This window comes from Thunnus maccoyii, chromosome 4 (genome assembly GCF_910596095.1).
Source record: "Thunnus maccoyii chromosome 4, fThuMac1.1, whole genome shotgun sequence".
Classification (NCBI taxonomy): domain Eukaryota; kingdom Metazoa; phylum Chordata; class Actinopteri; order Scombriformes; family Scombridae; genus Thunnus; species Thunnus maccoyii.
In genome coordinates, this window is record NC_056536.1 from 32,222,020 (window position 1) to 32,244,029 (window position 22,010).

General features: G+C 39.5%; 1 protein-coding gene across 3 annotated transcripts in view; it reads right to left on the reverse strand.

Moving 5' to 3' along the window:
* The window catches only part of cacna1fb (calcium channel, voltage-dependent, L type, alpha 1F subunit), a 60,468-nt gene extending 42,660 nt beyond the window's left edge, over positions 1–17,808 (reverse strand). For all 3 annotated transcript variants that reach the window (XM_042408045.1, XM_042408044.1, XM_042408043.1), the window contains exons 1-4: positions 17,467–17,808; positions 4,120–4,376; positions 2,181–2,281; positions 1,663–1,768 (exon numbers count right to left, since the gene is read on the reverse strand). In XM_042408045.1, coding sequence (XP_042263979.1) covers positions 1,663–1,768; positions 2,181–2,281; positions 4,120–4,376; positions 17,467–17,488 — 486 coding nt within the window. In that variant the 5' untranslated portion in view covers positions 17,489–17,808. The remainder of the gene's footprint in view (positions 1–1,662; positions 1,769–2,180; positions 2,282–4,119; positions 4,377–17,466) is intronic.
* Positions 17,809–22,010: the final 4,202 nt, after the last annotated feature.

Below are 22,010 nucleotides of genomic sequence, written 5' to 3' on the forward strand. Positions count from 1 at the left end.
ACAAAGACTGGAAGCGGGGGGAAACTGCTAGCCTAGCTTAGCACAAAGAAGCAGGGGGAAACGTCTACCTAGCTTAGAACAAAGACTGAAAGCAGGGGGAAGTTGCTAGCCTAGCTTAGAACAAAGACTGTAAGCAGGGGGAAATTGCTAGCCTAGCTTAGAACAAAGACTGGAAGCAGGGGGAAACTGCTAGCCTAGCTTAGCACAAAGACAGACCACTTCTTCATACATACATTATAATTATGCTTTTTGTTATGTTTGTTATGGAAGAATTATGTAGTGTGTTTATTCTCTGTCTTTTTATACCTTAAAAGTGTTTTGTTGTTTTACACCAATGAAAATAGGCTAACCTAAGGCTGAGACGTTAATGCCAGCTGAGTCCATCAACCTCCAACACACAATCTTTATTATCCTAACTCCTCTTCTCATTTTACTCCTCTCCTGATATTTAAACATTTAATGTATTCATCCTTTCATCCAGTCATCACATGTCAATGTTACAGTACAGTAACATGTAACACATATGTACAGTTCGCTCCAGTACAGAGCTCACAGACAAGAAAACAACCAGTAATTCTGTGCTGGAATAAATCTGGTTTTTCTGTGTCATTTATTTAGAGACAATTTGATTAAATACTATTATTTAGTATTTAGTATTGTTCTTATTTAGGAGCATGCACCATGTGAGAGCAAAATAATATTAAAAATAATATAATAAAGCTCTTAAAACTGAATTTTGACCCACAAAGCACGGTAATACATCTGCAATATTGTACAGAATCCATTTATTCAGTGGTAATTTATTCTGCAAAAACTTAAATAATTATAATTTCATTCAAGTCATAAATGAAGGTAATGGTACTTGTGTGAAATCTTTAAATCTTTAGTAATAATGAACATGTGAAATGAACAACAATCTAATATATTTATAATGTATAAATATGTAAATATGGATGAAATAGTTGTGCTGTGAGACATTCTGCTGATGATGAGGTACGTCAGAGACATCATATAATGAGGAAAATCAGATCAATGTTCAAATACAAATAACCAGCGGTGGAAGAAGTACTCATATCTCAAAAGTACCAATACAGCAATGTAAAAATACTCCATTACAAGTAAAAGTCCTGCATGAAAAGCTGTCAAATAAATGTAGTGGAGTGGAGTACTTAAGTAAAGTACAAGTATCTCAAAATTGTACTTAAGTACAGTACTTAGTTATTTCCTGCCAAATATCTGCAAATAACAGAGTAAAATGACTTTATTCTTAATGATTCAGTAACATATTATTGATCCTGATCAATGATATTTAGTCTGATCAGACACTTCAGTCATCTGAGCACACCTCTGCAGCTCTCTGACGTTTAACTGACTTTTACAATCAGAACCAGTTTTATCAACAGTATTCTCAAACTTGTTAGTAAAAGTGAAGAATTTGTACTTTTATTTTTCACTCAAGTCAGCTGTTTTACTTTTAGTAGTTTGATAAATACAGACTGAGGTCACAATGCAAACCTGCAGTAGTTAATGTTGATGTTCCTTTAAAATTGTGCAATTTATCACACAATAACACAATAAACACATTAATCTACCCTGTATAGTGAGCTGTGTGTTGTGTATTTGTGTAGTAGTATAATAGTGTAGTCGTGGATTTGGACTCACCAGGTCATGATTGGTGGAGTTGGAGTCGTCCTCAGGAAACGGTTTGGAAACTCCCAGAGCGACACAGTTGGCAAAGATGGCTAACAGGATGAAGATATCAAAAGGTCTGAGAGACGTTAAGGAAGCTCAGCAGGGACCAAAATACTCAAACTATGGATGTCTGCTGCACTTTCTTTGAGTCTTCATCTCTGTAATTTATGGCCACATTCAAGAAGTATTTTATTCATCTAGAAGTCCTCGTAAATGATGCCAAAAGCTCCAGCTCAGAGCTTCCTTGTTTGTTCAGAAAGCTGTCGATTGTTGAACAAATTCAACACAATTTCAACAAAGTAGCAGGAAGTGATGTAAACCTTTAACTTCATGTTTCCGGATTGTGGCTGTTTTTTTATTCTGGAGTTCCTCCTAACCTGAAGATATTAGATCTCTTTACTGAATGGTCGTTACATTTTACATTAGCAGAGCTAACGGCTAACAGCTAACCATTAGTCAATAAGCTGATTGGTCAGATTAAAGGATACTTCCACTCGACGATAGAGAGCGCGGCTCTTCTGATTGGATTGTTAAGTTTCAGACAGAATAACGCTCTGGGAGCTCGCTGCACCTGATTACTGCCTTGGACCTGAGGAGGAAATGACATCATCATCATCATCATCATCATCATCATCAGAGGTGTGCTGATAAGAGAATTTTTACTATAGACACTAAGACCAGGTGTAACCAATGTCTCACCTGTTTCTTAGCGTGCTGTCTCACCTGTTTCTTAACGTGCTGTCTCACCTGTTTCTTAACGTGCTGTCTCACCTGTTTCTTAGCGTGCTGTCTCACCTGTTTCTTAACGTGCTGTCTCACCTGTTTCTTAACGTGCTGTCTCACCTGTTTCTTAGCGTACTGTCTCACCTGTTTCTTAGCGTGCTGTCTCACCTGTTTCTTAGCACGCTGTCTCACCTGTTTCTTAAAGTGCTGTCTTACCTGTTTCTTAATGTGCTGTCTCACCTGTTTCTTAACGTGCTGTCTCACCTGTTTCTTAACGTGCTGTTTCACCTGTTTCTTAACGTGCTGTCTTACCTGTTTCTTAATGTGCTGTCTCACCTGTTTCTTAGCGTGCTGTCTCACCTGTTTCTTAACGTGCTGTCTCACCTGTTTCTTAAAGTGCTGTCTTACCTGTTTCTTAGCGTGCTGTCTCACCTGTTTCTTAAAGTGCTGTCTTACCTGTTTCTTAACGTGCTGTCTCACCTGTTTCTTAACGTGCTGTCTCACCTGTTTCTTAGCATGCTGTCTCACCTGTTTCTTAAAGTGCTGTCTCACCTGTTTCTTAACATGCTGTCTCACCTGTTTCTTAACGTGCTGTCTTACCTGTTTCTTAACGTGCTGTCTCACCTGTTTCTTAACATGCTGTCTCACCTGTTTCTTAACGTGCTGTCTCACCTGTTTCTTAACGTGCTGTCTCACCTGTTTCTTAACGTGCTGTCTTACCTGTTTCTTAACATGCTGTCTCACCTGTTTCTTAACGTGCTGTCTCACCTGTTTCTTAACGTGCTGTCTCACCTGTTTCTTAACGTGCTGTCTCACCTGTTTCTTAGCGTGCTGTCTCACCTGTTTTTTAGCGTCCTGTCTCACCTGTTTCTTAATGTGCTGTCTCACCTGTTTCTTAATGGGCTGTCTCACCTGTTTCTTAACGTGCTGTCTCACCTGTTTCTTAACGTGCTGTCTCACCTGTTTCTTAACGTGCTGTCTCACCTGTTTCTTAGCGTGCTGTCTCACCTGTTTCTTAGCGTCCTGTCTCACCTGTTTCTTAATGTGCTGTCTCACCTGTTTCTTAACGTGCTGTCTCACCTGTTTCTTAACGTGCTGTCTCACCTGTTTCTTAACGTGCTGTCTCACCTGTTTCTTAACATGCTGTCTCACCTGTTTCTTAACGTGCTGTCTCACCTGTTTCTTAACGTGCTGTCTCACCTGTTTCTTAACGTGCTGTCTCACCTGTTTCTTAGCGTGCTGTCTCACCTGTTTTTTAGCGTCCTGTCTCACCTGTTTCTTAATGTGCTGTCTCACCTGTTTCTTAACGTGCTGTCTCACCTGTTTCTTAACGTGCTGTCTCACCTGTTTCTTAATGGGCTGTCTCACCTGTTTCTTAACGTGCTGTCTCACCTGTTTCTTAATGTGCTGTCTCACCTGTTTCTTAATGTGCTGTCTCACCTGTTTCTTAACGTGCTGTCTCACCTGTTTCTTAACGTGCTGTCTCACCTGTTTCTTAATGTGCTGTCTCACCTGTTTCTTAACGTGCTGTCTCACCTGTTTCTTAATGTGCTGTCTCACCTGTTTCTTAACGTGCTGTCTCACCTGTTTCTTAACGTGCTGTCTCACCTGTTTCTTAATGGGCTGTCTCACCTGTTTCTTAGCGTGCTGTCTCACCTGTTTCTTAACGTGCTGTCTCACCTGTTTCTTAGCGTGCTGTCTCACCTGTTTCTTAGCATGTTGTCCTCTCCTCCTCTGTGTTCCAGTTGAACTGGTGGTCGAGTGCAGCGTGTCAGTTCTCGTCATCCTCACTCCTCCCCTGTCCTCTCCATCCAGCTCCTCATCCCACTCTGCGTCCCTCTCCTCTCCTCCTCCTTCTTCTCCTCCTCCTCCATCCCCCTCTCCTCCCTCCTCCTCTTCCTCACCCTCCCCTCCTCCCTCCTCTCCGTCCACAGCATTGGTATAGCCATTACGACCAGTACCTGGAGACACACAGACAGAGAAGATGCAGTCACTGAAATTATCAAAATCCGTTTCCTAGTTTTCAACTCACAACAGCATCATGTTTCCAGTCTCCAGAGAGTAGTTCTGTGTAAGGCAGACAACACTGAGCATGTGCGGGAAATGCAGTTCTGTTCTGTTGCGCGACATATCACAACCTGTTAACTTTGTACTGAAGTTCTTTGAGGAATTTATAATGTAGTACAAAGAAGAAACCGTGTTCCCTGCACATGCTCAGTGGCGTCTACCTTACACAGAACTACTCTCCCGAGACTGAAAATGTGATCACTGTTATTAGTCTTTGGAGCCGTTTCTAAACAAACTAACATGACCAAACTCTTCATAATGAAGGTACATGTCACCCAGTGCAGCGGTGTGACTCACTGATGTGTTTTTAATAGTTTTTGGAACAACAACGGAGGTCTACGGCACAGAGGAATAAGATATATCAGGCTTTGATACACACACAATACTAGTTAGTAGATCAGTTCATTGTTGGTTTGGATCCAAACATGAGATTTGTTGACAATAAGAAAAATATAGGAAATCGCCAGACTTCTTACAAGAAACACTTGCTTGTAAATTTTATTAAGTTTAAGCAGAAAACAGCACATAAAACAATGCATGACATCCAAAAGGAAATAGTTTCATGTTGCTGTTGAGAAAACCCTGAACAACCCTGAGTGGGACGAATGATAACATGTGGCAGTGGAGAGACCAACGGGAGGGTTTATCATGAGTTTATCTGTTTCTCAGTGTCACTTCAGACTCCTGACGATCCTCCTTCACTTCTGCATTTGACCTCCTCATGTTTTCATCAAGGTCAAAGAAGAGGAAGATGAAGAAAGAGGAGGAGGATGGAGAAAATAGAGGAGGAAAACTGAACAGAGAGGAGGAGAGCGAGAGATGTGACAGTTCCAGAGGAGGTGAAAACAGAAATATTGTAGTGAACAGCTGTGACCTAGATCTGTGTGTGTGTGTGTGTGCATGTGTGTGTGTGTGTGTGTTTGTGTGTATGTGTGTGTGTGTGTGTGTGATCTGGGCCGTGATTCATGTGTTAGTACCTGAGGACCCTGAGCACACACACAGAGATAAACCCAGTGATGGACAGCACAGCGAGATTACATGATCTGCTGCCTCTCTCTCTCTCTCTCTCTCTCTCTCTCTCTCTCTCTCTCTCTCTCTCTTCTCCCCGACCTTCCCTCAGTGATTTCCTAGATTTCCTGTCTTTCCCAGAATGCTTTGCTGTTGTGTCCAGCTGTGAGACAGAGGCGGACTGAAGCCAAGTTTCATCCAAATGTAGCTTCAATCTTAACATGATTCTATTCACTGCTGTTGTGTGAATATCAGGCGATAAACACCGGGTGGCGCTGATTCTCCAGTCGGTGACATTAAACCATATCAGAAGGAGAGGACACGATGAGATTAGGAGAGTCAAAACTCAAACAGCAGATCCCAACATCTTGAGGCTGAGGTACCTAAAAGTGCCAACGACGGCTGCGAGATGCTCCAACTGACTCCCACTCAAAAAGCCTCAGTTGGAGGTTTGACATCACCTGTTGGTTTCATTGGAGCCCAGAGTTGCAGCTTATGGTCGGCGCCATCTTTTCCGTTTGGCGCCAGGACCTTCCAAATAACGAGTGCGGGGTGTTGCCTTTTGCACTCTGGAAACACGCCTCGCTACCTCGGACTGAGGCTAATGCTAGCTTACTGGGAACACAGAGCGCTGCACACTTGGGCTAACGTTAGCTACTTTAGATAAATTGTGCTAACAGGGCAGGTATCATAATCAAGTAACATTAAACTTGAGACAATAGTCTGACTCAGTGTGAGTCCCAGAGCACATCACACAGCAGACATCAACACAGCAGACATCAAAGCTACTATAAGTCTTCAAATCTTATTAACAGAGCAATAATTTCCATAATGACCACCAGCACATTTATTAGAGAGCCTGAATTTAGAGATTGAGACCATAATGACTCACTGAGAACAATGATTGACTCAGTGTTTGTGGAGAGAAGTTGAGGCTTTTTGAATGGGAGGCAGTTGGAGCATCTAGCGGCCGTCGGTGGCACTTTAAGGTAAAGTAAAGTTCTTGAACTCTGAAAGTGTTAAGGGCAGGGACGTCGGATCCTAAACTCTGACTGTGAGAGAACCAAAAGATCCTGCACACTGTTGATCACTTTCTCACTTTATTAACAACGTTTCACTGTTCTTAACATTAATGCACATCGTGAATATGGAGAACATTGATTTAACTTAGTTTTAAAAGTCTATGGGCCCTTTCTTTCCTGGAGGTGCAATGACCAGTGCAAGCAGTCAGTTCTGATTTTTTGGTGTTTTCATGACCTTGAAACGTGCTTTGTCTTTGTTTGTTGTATTTTAGTGACCAGTGCAGAGCAGACGGTGCAAAGGTGGGAGGTTCATTGAAATGAAGCAGCACAAAGCAAGTTGTATTTTAGTTGAACTTTGGTCGTAGACAAAAATAGACGTCTCAGAACCACATCTGTAGAGTAAACTAAATACTTTCTGTAAACGTGCTACAATAACGGATTATTGCTTGAAATATAAATATCAATTAAACGCTCTCCGAACAAAACTATCACAGAGGAAAATATTTTTTTAGCAAAAGTCATGTTTTATTCTTGAAATACATCGTGGTGCAAACGCTGTTGGGTAACATTAATTACTAAACTATGTGACCATTTATGATGTCAGATACATTAGAATTATGGCTGAAATAGCGTCGGTCTGATGCAATCATATAAACGGCGTCATGAAATATATTTTTATTTTGTTTTTAATTCTATAACTGATGAAAAAAACCTTCTCTATCTTTCTTTGGCTGCAGATTTGTGGTGAAGTGTTTTCATGCCGTAGCGCTCTGAGGAAAAGCCTCCCGTTTGTTGAGCTGTGAACTGTGATTGGCACATCTGTTTCACAGCTATGAGACCTGCGATGTGACTGGCTGAGAGAGTATTTAATAATCACCGCACCTGCAGATCTATACTCACCTTCACTCAGCCCTTTTTGCATGTTGTGCTGCTGAAAATACAAGAATAAAAACAGCAGGTGCGCATGGAGACGTCCAAACACCCTCCACTTTGCACTTGTACTTGTGCGGTTAAATAGGGCACTAAATGGTAAATAAATGGTAAATAGCTCCATTTATATAACCCTGTATACATGACATCTGTCGCTTTGTTTATCTGGTCCCTGTTCAATGAGCACAAACCAAATTTCACCGCGATCCATCCAACAGTTGTTGAGATATTTCAGCCTGGAACAAAGAGGTGGACCCACAGACCAACGCTGTCATGCCTGGAGCCGTGCTGTTCGCGTGACTAAAGACTAAAGCTTCCTGAACATGCGCTGTGATGGATGATCTCTCAAAAAACTTAAAAAAAAATTAAAAATAAAAATGGTTGATTTTTTATAAACATTTAAATATATAAACACACAAACACATACAACATATAAACGTCTGTCTGCAATAAATATACACATTTTAAAAGCAGCAGCGTGGTCCTTTAAAGTGTTTGCTCCTCTGAACTCAGAGCTTCCAGTGTCCCAGCAGGTTTGTCATCCGTCCAATGAGCAGCGGAGGTTTGGACGGAGCAGGTCACATGACTGAAGGTCACGTTGTTTTGGTTCCTGTGGAGGAGCTGGTGGAGCCGCAGGAGCACAAGAATCCCTCTAATTATCCCCGAATTATCCCGATTCAACTGAGATCATCCTGACAACAGCACACATGCGTACACACACACACACACACACACACACACACACACACTCTGTATGTGTGTGTGTGTGTGTTGCAGAGCATCCCATCACTCGCACACAACCCTGCATCCGCCTTGTTAACTTTCTACTTTTCACTGCTTCCTCGCTCTGTGTATGTATGTGTGTCTCTGTGTGTGTGTTTCCCCCTCTCTCTTTCTCTGTGTGTGTGTGTGTGTGTGTTTCCCCCTCTCTCTTTCTGTGTGTGTGTGTGTGTGTGTGTGTGTGTGTGTGTGTGTGTGTGTCTGTCATGCTGCCCTCCAGCCTGGTCCAGCTGGGTAGGTCATCAGTTCATTTAGTGAATGTTGGGGCAGTTTTCTTCTTCTTCACTGCTCAGTTTACAGACTCACAGTACAGCAGCAGCAGCAGCATCAGTGGGACTCTCAGTACAATCTGATCAATAGTAGATTTTACGCCACGTTAACGCCGCATCGGAACGTTTGGGAAGGACGGGAAAGATTCCCATGTTAAGGACTTGGTCGTTTGAGGGTTTAAAACACTGTACATTGATAAAATTACATTATAACCATTAAATTTGGGTTTAATTACATTGACTTTGGCTGACATGAGGCGTCCATGTTTATTTGTTCTTCAGCCACTTCTGTATTATTTACTTTATTTTATTGACTTATTTTATTGTATTTGTGTTGTAAAATGTATTTTATTATTATTATTGTTTCCTCTCTTATTGCTTGTCTTTGTTTTTTACCTATTTTATCTAGTTTTTATTTCATTATGTTTTATTATTATTATCATCTTTTAAAAAATGTATTATTTTATTACATGTTCATGGTTGTTTTTTAATTTCTCATGTGCATTCATCTCAATTTGTTTTACTGTTTAAGCATCAGAGTCTCCCAGTCTTAATTACGATTCGGAGGTTGACCTGAATGTTATTTACAAGTCAGAAACTCGTAATTACGTTAACTCTTTTTTTTTTTTTTTTATACTTTATTTTATTGTCATCATGGCATTTCATACATTTTACTTATGTTATGTAGCCCATATAATGATGACAATACATTTTTTTAATGACATATATAAATAATGTGTGTGGGTGTGTCACCCAGTGATACATCATACAATAAATTATACAATAAATTAAAATAATAAATTAATAAATAATGACAATTTTACAGTACTGACTCTGATTATACAATGTTTTAGTAATTTTGAATTAATAGAAAAATGTCTTTGATCTCATTTCATATTTGAGAATTGTAATTACGTTAACTCCGATATGAACGCGGCGTTACAGTCACACTCATAGTGTCGTACTGGTTCAAATATTTAAGACTGATTGGCTTTAAAAATTGTTAAATTCTATTTTCATAATAAGACTTTTTAATTATCTATGATAATGTAATTTAGAAACAAAAGTGTCTTTTCTTTAGGTTTTATTAGTATTTAACTCTTCCTGCTACACACAATTAAAACTTGTGACATCATTCTAATGTAAAGTTAAAACAATACTCTGCATAATCAGCCGCACAACGCAGAAGCTCAGAAACTTTTTTAGCTTACGCTGCAGACGAGCAATTCTGTGAAGTAAATAGACGCCATCTTTTAGTCTGATATCCAGTTCCTATAATGAGACAAACAACACAACAGGTCGTATGTCAGTCGATCAAAAACAACGTATAGTAACGTTTGAGTGACAGATGCCATCTAGTGGTCGTAGTAACTGTGAGGTGGAGCAGTGGTGCAGCTCAGATGATGTATATATATGTGTGGACAGATTTCCTCATGCAGAGGAGGAGGATGGAGGCTTTAACCGAACAGTGGACTTTGTCTGTTCATTTCCTGTTTCCAACGACGAGTCCAGACAGATTTTTAAAAACCGTAACTATGATCGTCCCCTAACTTTAACTCCATGGTTATTATGAAGATGAAGGCGGCCTAATGTAGTAACTTTAATCCACACTACATGTGAATTAGAAAATGCTCCTATGTGTCATTCTGGAGTGATTGAATGAGTTATGATAAATCAGTTTTTGGTCATACTTTGAATTAGATAATTTTAATATAGTGGTTAATAACTCTGACTGTCTGCTTCAGTCACATGACACTGGACTGGAGCTGCTGAGACATAAAAGTCAGAAACAAAATGCAGGAGAGACCTGAAGGACAAACAGAAATAACAGACTGTTGCTTCCTGCTCTTCAGTCTGGTGTTGTGTTGCTGAGCAGAAAGCTCAGCTAAACTCACTCTGTAACATTTAAACTGCGTCACTCTGTGTGATCAAACACAGCTGCACATTTTAAACCTGCTTTTCTCAGACATTCAATATCAGACTCACTTTCCTGCCGCAGCAGATATTTGAATTTCCATGTCTTCCTCTCATAAAATACATATTACACGGGACCAAACACACAATTTTGAGCAGTGCCGAATCTTTTCCATTTTACCAGCTCAACATCTCAGTGTAGTCCTTCAGTAAATACGGAGAAACACAGTTTGGCTGTTTTACACCTGAAAAGGAGCCACAGATCACCAGAACACCAGTTATTAGACCGATCCGCTGGAATGAGCAGAGAAACGCCTCAGCAACAAACCATAAATGCACTTTTTGCTTCTTCCAGCTTTGATTAAAATCTCTTTACTTTATACTGAGAGATTTAAACTGATGAATAGAACTGACCAAAGACATGAACTTACACTCTACTGGATTAATAAAGATTTAAACATGATGTAAATCCATATTAATCCAACAGAATGATACAACTGAAGAGTTATTTCTTATTATTGTCTTATTTATTGAAATATATTGTGACTGTTTTATAATAATTTATATCAAATTAAGTGAATATCACTCAACTGTGATATAATTTTTTGCTTCTTTATTTTGTTCAACTCAACCTGCAGAGAGATGATTCATCCCACTCGGTGTTCAGTAAGATTAGTTATCATCATGTCCTGATGCAGAACACCTGTTTAAAACACCTGGTGATGCGTTCACTGACACTCCAACATCTGAGATTTGAGAGTAAGCAGCTGAACCTTTTAAAGGCAAAAAAACACCAAAACATTATTCTTTTCACTTGATTATGGTTTGTTAGAGAGGATCAATAAATGAATCTGATCGATCTGAACAGAATATTGTCAGTGTCTCAGTTTAAGGTCACTTTGGGGTTTTAACAGAGTTGGAATAAGCCTCATTTAATGGCTGGAACAAAAGGAGGGATTAACTCTGCTGCCACGGTAACCAATGATGTCAGGTCTCGTGCTTTAATGCTCATTTCCATGACAACGCTATCAGAGGGTCCGCGGGGGCCATCTTAATTCTGAGAGCAGGAAGTCTGATCCTCTTGTCAGGATCAGGAGGATTAATTGAGTCACACTTTATATGATGGAGGTTGTGACCTCAGATGGCCCGTTAAAGGTCAAACATCACTGTTACCTGTTTCCTGTTCAGCTGAGGTCGAACTGAGACCCAAAACATCAGAGAGTCTTTGAACATTCAGGACACTCATTTCCTGATAAAAGATCCATCTGAGAAGTTTCTACATGTTTCCCAAAAACAGAACAATAGAGCGAGTTCACATTAAGAGCTTAACATCAGCTGCTGTCTGAGGTGAAGAAGACGATGATGAATACACAAGTAACTCTGCCTATTCAACTGTCCGTAAGCCATGCTGCATATTAAAAACACATTACAAAATGTCAACATGTTTTTAAATGTATTGTTAATGGTTTTATATTATTAGAATGAAGAAAAAAGATCTTTGGAAAAATATGAGAAATGCTCCTTTTTTGCGTATTGGTGTCTGAGGTAGATTGACAGCAGCTGGGGAGGCGTGTCTGTGTCTGAGGTTGATACACAGCGGCTGGGGAGGTGTGTCTGTGTCTGGGATTGATTGACAGCGGCTGGGGAGGTGTGTCGGTGTCTGGGGTTGATTGACAGCGGCTGGGGAGGCGTGTCGGTGTCTGGGGTTGATTGACAGCGGCTGGGGAGGCGTGTCAGTGTCTGAGGTTGATTGACAGCTGGTAGGCTACCAGTGTTACACCGTATTAACGGAGACAAAGTGAACAAACTGCTGTAGCTACAAGTCATGGACAAACAGTGTGTCGCTAACAGGGATTTTGAAGAGCAACGAACAAACCAGCATCTAAAGTGACATTTACAGGTATGTTTACATGCTGTTTAATGTGCCGCAGCTGAGCAGCTAATTGGCTAGCTAGCCTGCTAACTGACATTAGCGGTACATTTTTTCCTGGTGAATGTTTGTTTGGTGGCTCGTTCAACAAACTAAGCTGCGGGACGACGTGTGTTCATGTTTGTAAGTTAGATAAGAAGGAGACTTTAGCAGGAAAGCTAATGTGGGTTGTTGTTCAGAGTCTGTGACTCTTGTGTTGTGTAGCAGGATGCTATCAGGCTCAGTGTGACCGTCTGCTCTGCCTGTGATAGAATGACACTTCATCACTTTATGCAATATTTGATTTGCTGTATGGAGATAAGGCCTGGAAACTTCTGGTTTCTGATTTTCTCTCAAAGGAGAAGACAGCAGGTGACTTAGAGAGCAGATATAATAATGTAGACAGAAACATGACATTTAATTTCATTTTGAAATTTAGATGTTATTCTGAAGATCATGTTCAACTGAAAATAAATTCATGAATTTGAACATCATCTATTGCGAAAGTCATTCTGTCAACAGGCCTGCTGTATGTAAGTGTGTGGAAAACAACACACACATGTACCATAAATAAAAAGAAAGTTAATAATATCCCATCAGGGAATTTCAGCCAGAAGATATGAAGATGTGAGGAGAGAGCAAGGAGATGACGACCACAAACACTGACTGATTTAAACACTATCACTCATAAGGGCAATTCATTTCAGATCAACATATAGTTCATATAAATAACTGAGTTTAAAAGAATGTAACAGCCATTTATAATGACTACTGTTGGTGTTTAGTAGCCTGATAGCAGAGGGAATGAAGGACTTAAAGTAGCAGTTTGTTCTCCTAAAGAGCACATTATAACAGGGGCCTGAGGGCATTACAATGAATTCACTGGACAGAACATGGTCAGATTGGCTGATAATTCTTTGTGCTTTCTGGGCCACCTGTGTCTCCCAGAGGGAGCACAAGTCTCTTTGCTGGGCTCCAATTATCTTGGAGCAGACTTTCACAATACAATGTAGGCTATTCTTATCCTTCACAGACAACCCATTAAACCAGCAAATAAAGGAGAAAGTTAGAAGACTTTCAATGTGTTTACATTGAACTTGAGTTGAGAGTCGAACACTGTTCCTAGATACTTATGTTTTGACAATTTGAATATCCTCGTCATGTATAATGCTAGCTTTAGGTTTGTCACTATTCTGCCTGAAATCAATGAATTAGTTAGTTACTTAGTTTTTGATACGTTACGGTCGAGGAAGTTATCATCACACCGTTTAACAAAGGTAGAAAGGGCACAACCATGATCTGACTCTGAGCAGACAATAGGGCGGTGTCATCAGAGAATTTCACTAGATAGCTGGCCTCTTGAGAAGTCCTGCAGCTGTCTGTATACATAATAAAAACCAGTGGGGACAGAGCACAATGTTGGGGTGAGCCCTTGTTTTGAGACCTTGGTGTTGGACATACATCTATTCACTAAAACCTGCTGGATTCTGTCCTTTCGACATCAAAAGCTTATCAGGTAATTCAAAAAAGGAGCAAGTCGCTCAATCAAAACACGATGCTGCATCTTATTAAAAGTGGAAAGAAATCAGCGAATGAAAGTCTCACATGAGATTATTTTCACTATCGAGAATGAAGAGTTTTGCTCCACACCTTTACCAGCTTGGTAAGCAAACTGCAAGGGGTCTGATTTGCCATCAACGAGGGAGAAATCCATATCTTTCAAAATCTTGACAAGGGATGTAAGTGCAACAGGTCTAACCTCATTGAGTTCCTTGAGATTTTTTTATTTTGGGATGATATTATAGTGGATGTTTTCCAGGTTGTAGGTATCTGGCCAAGTTCGGCACACATCTGGAAGAGTTAAGTGAAGACCCAACTAAGCTGGTCAGCACAATAGCGTAAAGTCTGCTCATAGATGTCATCAGGACCATCAGCCTTCCTTATGTTTACCCTTTGAAACAGGGCTGTGACACATTCCTGAGATATCACAATATCATTCTGAGGTACAAGAGACCCTCTAAGCATGGAAACATTTTCAGAGAACTCAGACCTTTCGATGAGAATCATCCACCCAATTTACACTGATGGATTGTTTAGTCTCATTTGCACATTGATTAATGAAGGCCATTGTTTTAATCCCTTGCCAGGCTCCTCTAAGATCACCACTGCTAAATTGCATTTCTATCTTTTCCCTATACTTCATTTCAGCCTTCCTTATTTCATTACGCACTTCTCTGGAGACCTTTTTCTCCAGAGGATCACCAGTATAATAGGTCTGTTGATTTAAACTCTTTTGTTACCCAAGGCTTGTTACTTGGATAAGTAGCAACCTTTTTAGTTGGGATGACTGAGTCGACACAGAATGTATGTTGAGACAGTGTCAGATAGTTCATTAATGTCATCACAAGCATCATAAAAACATTGCCAATCTGTACAGTCAAAGCACACTTGAAGAGAGGAAACACTGTCCTCCGACAAACTCTTCACTGTTCTCTCCACACGTTCGAGGCGCTTAAAGGTTCGTATGTAGGCATAAGATACACACTACTGTGATAGGACGCACCAAAGGAGGGCATGGGCGAAGATTTGTAAGCACCTCCCACTGAACCATAACAAAGGTCGATCGTAGAGTTCTTCTGTGTAGTGGCGGAAGTAACATACTGTTCATACATCCTCAAAGTCTTGTTTAACTGACAGTGATTAAAAGGGTAAATTTAGGGGCATCCGGACAGATTGAGTCTAGCCTATGCTTTACGTTAGTAATAAGCTTTGCTGCAGATGCATTAGCTCACGGATGTACACAATCGTGAAAAAACAGCTGTTGGAATTCGCGGGGCTAATAGTATGAGCGGAGTGAGACTGTCAACAATCTGACATCTGGGATACATATCCTCTCCTGGAGGAAGCACATGGCCCCTCCACGTCACTTGTTGGTAATCGTTGGTGACCGGTCTGGTCCAAATGGGCTACCAAATCTGCTTATTGACAGGTCTTCATCCGGTCTGATTCGCTGAACCATCTTTCGGTAAAAGCAAGACGACAGGTTTCCTTCACTTCACGTTTGAATCATGGCCCACGCTTCCAGCTCATCTAACTTGTTGCGGATCGACTTCATGTTAGAGAGAAGGACTGTTGGTCATGCAGGAAGCTTGTGGTGGTCTCTGAGATCCATACTCCTAAGTCTACGGTGTATTCCACCCCTTCTCCCTCAATTAGTGTTTTTATCTGATCTGCAAAGCTCTGTTGGAATGCTCGCTGGCACAATGCTATTCGTTGAAGACTGTAGGGATAGGAGAAGGTCACGACTGAGGGTGATTCTCCTGCGGATAACGTCATGTCTGATCTCCTGGCAGGTGTAAAAACAAGTGCGAATAACTCCGCAAACTTCCACATAGTCCATGTATCTCTGACGTATAACTTCACACACACAAGATTTTCGCAAGCAGGATGGACTTTAAAGACAATTAAAACAATTAAACAGGACAGGAAGGCTACTCAAGACGCACCGTGAAGCGCCCTGGAACTGAACGTTAGCATGCTAACATGCTAAACTAACATGGTAAACATGGTAAACATTATACCTGCTAAACATCACCTTAATAGCATTGTTGTTGTCGATCAATCAGTGAATCAAGAAAATAATCAGCACATTAATCCGTGTTCAACATTAAGACTAGAAATAAGTTTTTTTTAAATAAAATGACAACATGACATGTTATAGATACTGCAGAGATAGACAACAGGGTTACAACTAATGATTTTTTCATGATCAATTAGTCTGACGATTATTTTGTCAATTAATCGATTAATTGTGTGGTCTTTAATACCGTCTACAGATGTTTGTTTTTGTCTGATCAACAGTCGAAAACTCAGTTTAATATCATGTATGATGAAGAGAAGCATCAAATAATGTAATTTGAAGAGTTGGAAACAGTTTTTAAAAAATCGATTATTGATTAATTTTCTGTCAATCGACCAATTGTTGCAGCTCAACTTTGCAACAGTCTCTTTCAGTTTATTTTAAAACCGTCATCAGGAGCAGACAGAGGTGGAAACAACAACTAACAAACACCAGGTGTGTCGATCAGTTGCATCAAGGCCTAAACTGAACATCAACACCCAAAACCTTCAACATCATGTCAACAACTTCAGCTCCTGCTCAGAGGTTTATATCTGTCCCCATATTTACCTTATATTTTATTTATTTACAGTGTAAATAATTATTCATGTAGCTGATATGATGTATATTTATTTGCACCTCCTGACAGTGCTGTGTGTGTTTGTATGTTGTTCTAAGTATAATATATAACTGTGTTTGCAGCCACAACTAATAATTATTTTCAGAAAATGGTGAAAAATGTAGATCAGTGTTTCCCAAAGCCCACAGTGACGTCTTCTTTTATCCAAACCAACATCCCACAACCCAAAAATATTCAGTTTACTGACATAAAGAAGCAAACAAACCAGAAAATATTCACATTTGAGAAGCTGGAATCTTTGAAAAAGAAAATTTGGACATTTTCTTCTTAAAAAATGACTCAAAATCATTCATCAATTCTCAAAATTGGTGATTAATTTAATAGTTGGCAACTACTCGATCAATAATCTAATCTAGCTGTGTGTGTATGAGGAGTTTCAGCATTTAACAGCCGACTGTTACTGTGACTAAACTGTATGTTTAGCTACTAACAATTATTCTTATTATTTATTAATCTTAGAATTATTTAATCAATTAACTAATTAATCATTTAGGCCATATAATGACAGAAAACTGTGAAAAATGTCAGTTTCAGAGTCGAAAAGGCCCCCCCACTCCCTCCCAAATAAATATTCAGTTTACGATGATATAAAACAGGAAATCTTTTGCACTTGAGAAGTTTTTCGTTGATCGATCATCAAAATAGGTGTCAGATAATATTACGTCAATCGATTAATTAAATAATGGACTAATTTCTTCAGTTTTAGAACATGTGAAGCTGTGAATCAGACACAGTTTTTGCTTCATAAATAAATAAAAAAACAGATTTCAGCAGCGACATTCTTCATTTTCAATAAATGACTGTAAATATATTTCAGATGATCAATAATCTAATCAAATCTAAACTTTTACTGTAAAAATCACGATATTCATCTTTACTCAGTGTCTTCTTACTTTTGCGGCTCTCCTCGTACATCTCCGCTGCTTTTTCTCTCTCAGCTGCAAACACCGATAATCATGTTTCATCGATCGATCCGCAGTTTGATCAGTTTCCGCTGGATTTGATCCTCATCCTTCTTCTTCTGCTTCATGCACGCAAACAACTTCTCCGCATTTTAACCCGCGATCACTGTGCGATAAATTCAAATTAATCCACTTTTTTTTCTTCTTCTGCTGCAGCTGCCGATCGATTATCGATTCATCAATATAATCGTTTACATCAACAACAACAACAAAAAAAAAAGTGGGAAGAAAGAGAATAAATCCAGAGAGGAGACAAATTCAGCTTCTTTTTCAGCTTCGGTTCACTAATCTGACTCTCTCTCCATCTATCTCTCCATCTCTCTCTCTCTCTTTCTCCCAGTTGGGGATTAAACTGAAAAAAAAAGCTCCGCGAGTTAAAGGGGAGGGCAGCTGGAAGCCAGTTAAAGGCGCAGAGAATAAAAATCTGACTACATGTTTGATTATTATGGACAGATTAAAAAACAGGAAAAAAAAAACTATAATGATGAAAACAGAACGAAATAAAGATTTAGAGTAATTTATTACCTACAGAGATAATAAAAACAGGCTCAAACATATTATTTTCTCTGATTTGTGAAATTATTATTCTGTTTTCTCATCATCACGAGGTCATAAAGAGATCTAATCCTGATATTTTGGTTACAAACCTGATGACTGCATGCTTTAACACAATATCATCCTCAACAAACATAATAAATCATAAAAAAATAACACACAAATACATATAGTAGCAGTAATACCAGTGAAAAGTCTGCACACATTTTCTCATTCAAGAGAATATATATATATATATGCCAATATAATGACATATATACATATATACCGCTGTGTACTACAAATGTTTTAGGCACTTTAGATGTTTAGATTCTTCTCCATAATGCAGCAGCAGCATCAGGGAGGCGTTTAATCATCTGCAGCAGGACAACGAGCCCAAACATCCAGCTGGAGTCATAAAGAACTATCTTCAGCTATGAGAAGAACAAGGAGTCCTGCGACAGATGGTCTCTGATCTCAACATCATGGAGTCAGTCTGGGATTAATATGAAGAGACAGAAGCAGCTGAAGAAGAACTGCGGCAACTTCTACAAGACGCAGGAACAAACCGACCTGCCGAGTACCTGAAACACTGAAGAGAACTGCTGCTGGTTTAAAGACAAAGCTGCTCACAGAAAAAAACTATTCATGGTGTTATTTTTTAAAGAATATTCGCTTTACTTTTACTGCCTAAAACCTTTGCACAGTGCTGTAAATACACACATAGATATATGTAATATATCATCAAGTACAATACTTATAATATCAGGTCACAGGATATTTTAACACCAGCTGTACCTCTTGTTCACACTGACTGAAAAAAGTGGGTTCAAATACTCTGCTGCGTACAAATGTGAAGCTCCTCTCTAATTTAACTTATAGATTTTAAACGGCTGTACTTATGTTCACTTTTCTTAATGTGAAAATAATGTCTAACGTGTGTCTATGAATTATCTGTCTATGCTTTAATTCTACATTTATTCTTGTATGCAGATCTCAATGAGACGACCTGTTTACATAAAGGATTGAATAAAACTCTGAACTAAACCAGCTGATTGTAACGTTAGTGAACCGACGGTAGAAACACACAACATGTGATCAGATACCTTTGCTGTTACCTGAAGTCACAGACGAGCAGAACGTTTCCATCTGAAGGACTTTACAGATACTTGAAAGTAAATTGAAGCTTTAAGAGTCTGATGATGAAACATCGACCTTCAGAGAGGATTTCTGCTTTATTATCATGTGAATGAATATTTCTACACACACACACACACACACACACACACACACACACACACACACACACACACACACACACACACTCAGGTTGGTGTGTTACAGTTTAATCTGCTGCTCTGATGAGTCTCAATGTTCATTTTCACCACAAAGTCAAGAAGGAAACTGACTCCTCTCACCTCTGAGCTTTTATATTCTCTTCTCCTCTAAACAACTTTATCCTATTTTTCTTTCTTTCTTTACCTCCTTTTATCATCATATCATCTTATCTCATCATCTCTTTTCTTCCTGTACATTTTCTTTTAGTCCAATGCTTTCCATCCCTCCTTCATCCTTCTCTTTCTCCTCCTCCTCCTCCTCCCTTCTTCCTTATCTCTTTCACCTCCTCATATTCTATTTCTTTCCTCCTCCTTGTGTCTTTTTCTATATCTCATTCTACAGTTATCTTTCCCTCTTTTTTATCCTTCTCTTTGTCTTTTTTTTGCTCATCCTCCTTTTTTCTGATTCTGCTCCACCTCCTTCTATCTTCCTCTCATCCTCAGTTTCTTACTTTCCTCGACTTTAGTTCCCTTCTCCTCTCCTCTATTGTCTGCATCATGTTACCTTGTGCTCTGACTCTGTATGTTTGTCTTTTAACTTCCTGTCTGCACAGGAAGTGTGGTCATGTGGTGTTGTGTACATCTGCTGCTGTGCATCTGCTTACATTTGATCAAATATTTATCCAGTTTTATAAAATAATGCACAGCGTGAAGAACTGACGGAGACTTCCTCCTACAGCAGTCTGATTTTATTCTGCAGCAACATTGAGCAATAAGAAGATAATTTTCCCCACACAGCACAGAGATCAGCTGCTCATGTTACTGTTGTAACAGTCATGTGACCGCCAGAATGTGTTTGTGTTTTATTATGTGTTAATAACAATATGACATCAGAGCAGAAGCTGTCTGAGTGGCCGTTCAACCAAAACACAGAGAGCACAGTGGAGACTCAGTAAGTTAGTTACTATTACACACAGTCAGTTTCACATGATGTGGTCTTATTATTGTGGAACAAGATGATTATTCTGACTTATATAATCAATGAGTGCGTTTACATGTGCACTAGTATCCTGGTTTCTTCTGGAGTATGGATACTAGTGTGCATGTAAATGAACTCAATTAATTATATGTTATATTACACAGTTGTGTAAACGGATGTTTTAATTTATGTATGAATCAGAAAACAGACCAATAAATGAATGAAACCACCTTTAAGATTTTATTTATATAGCACCTTTTTAAAACAATGTTACAAAGTGCTGTAGAGGATACAGAAACAAAAATAAAAAACATACATATTATGTACAGAAAAAGGAGGCAGGGGGACTCGGAAGTCTGGTTGCAGCATTTTGTGCGAGTTGCAGGCAGGAAAGGGCTGCTTGGCTGAGACAGGACAAAAGAGCATTGCAGTGGTCAAGTTGTGAAAAAAAATGTAAACTTTTATGTAAACAGTGTCACGGCTCTTGTCAATCAGATGTAATTGTCTTTTTAATAAAGACAATTATTAAGTATGATGTCAGGTAATAATTCTAGCACTGATTTGATTTTAGCGTTGTTTCCGAGTTGGAAAAAGCAGGTTTGCCCAAGCTTGTTTATCGTTGGGTCAAAGTTCAGATTTTGGTCAAAGATTACGTCCAGGTTTAAGGTTTAACATCAGAGGCTAGAGGGCCAATACAGGTTTTTGAATTAAGCTGAAGGAAACTGAGTGACATCCATCCTGTAATAGCAGCCAGGCAGTCATGGAGGGTATCAGTATTACTCACATGGTTTGGTTAAACTGAAAAATACAGCTGCGTGTCATCAGCGTAGCAGTGGTGAGAGATGCAATTGAACTGGCTAACCAGGTTGCCTAGAGGTAACATGTAAAGTGAGAACGGGATGGGACCAAGGATTGAACCCTGCGGGACTCCACAGAGTAGAGGGGCAGTTGAAGACACAAGAGATACCCACCCATTTATTTAGACATTCGACCAAGATGGAGTGATCAATAATATCAAAAGCAACTGTTAAGTCAAGCAGGACCAGGATAGAATATTTATCATTATCCGCCTGCATGAGGATGTCATTTGTCACTCTTAGTAGTGCAGTTTCTGTACAATGTTGGTGGTGAAAGCCGGATTGGAATTTATTGAAGATATTGTGTCCTTCAATGAACTCAAGGAGCTGCTGTGCAATGATTTTTTTGAGAATTTTGGAGATGAATGGTAGTTTCAAAATAGGTCTGTAGTTATTTGGTTGGGTTGGATCAAGCACAGGTTTTTTTTTTAAAAATAGGTTGGGCGCTCGCCATCTTAAAACCATCAGGAACACAGCCAGAGGTGAGAGAGAGATTAATAATGGAGAGTAGGCAAGGACCCAGAGTAGGCAGGACCTCTTTAAGGAATTTGGGAGGGATTACATCTAAGGGGCAAGAGGGCAGGCGCATATGGGATACAGTGTCAATGAGATTGTGCAACGAGATAAGGGAGGAATCAGACAAGAGAGCAGGACAGTAGACTGATGGATCAGAGAACACAGTAGCATTATTAAATTAGACTGAATGTTATTGATTTTGTCAATAAAAGAAGACAAAAAAGTTTCACAGTCTACCGGGGAGGATGTAGATACAGTAGGATGGGCAGGGTTTACAAGCTGGTCAGTGGTTTTAAACAGGAACCTATGATT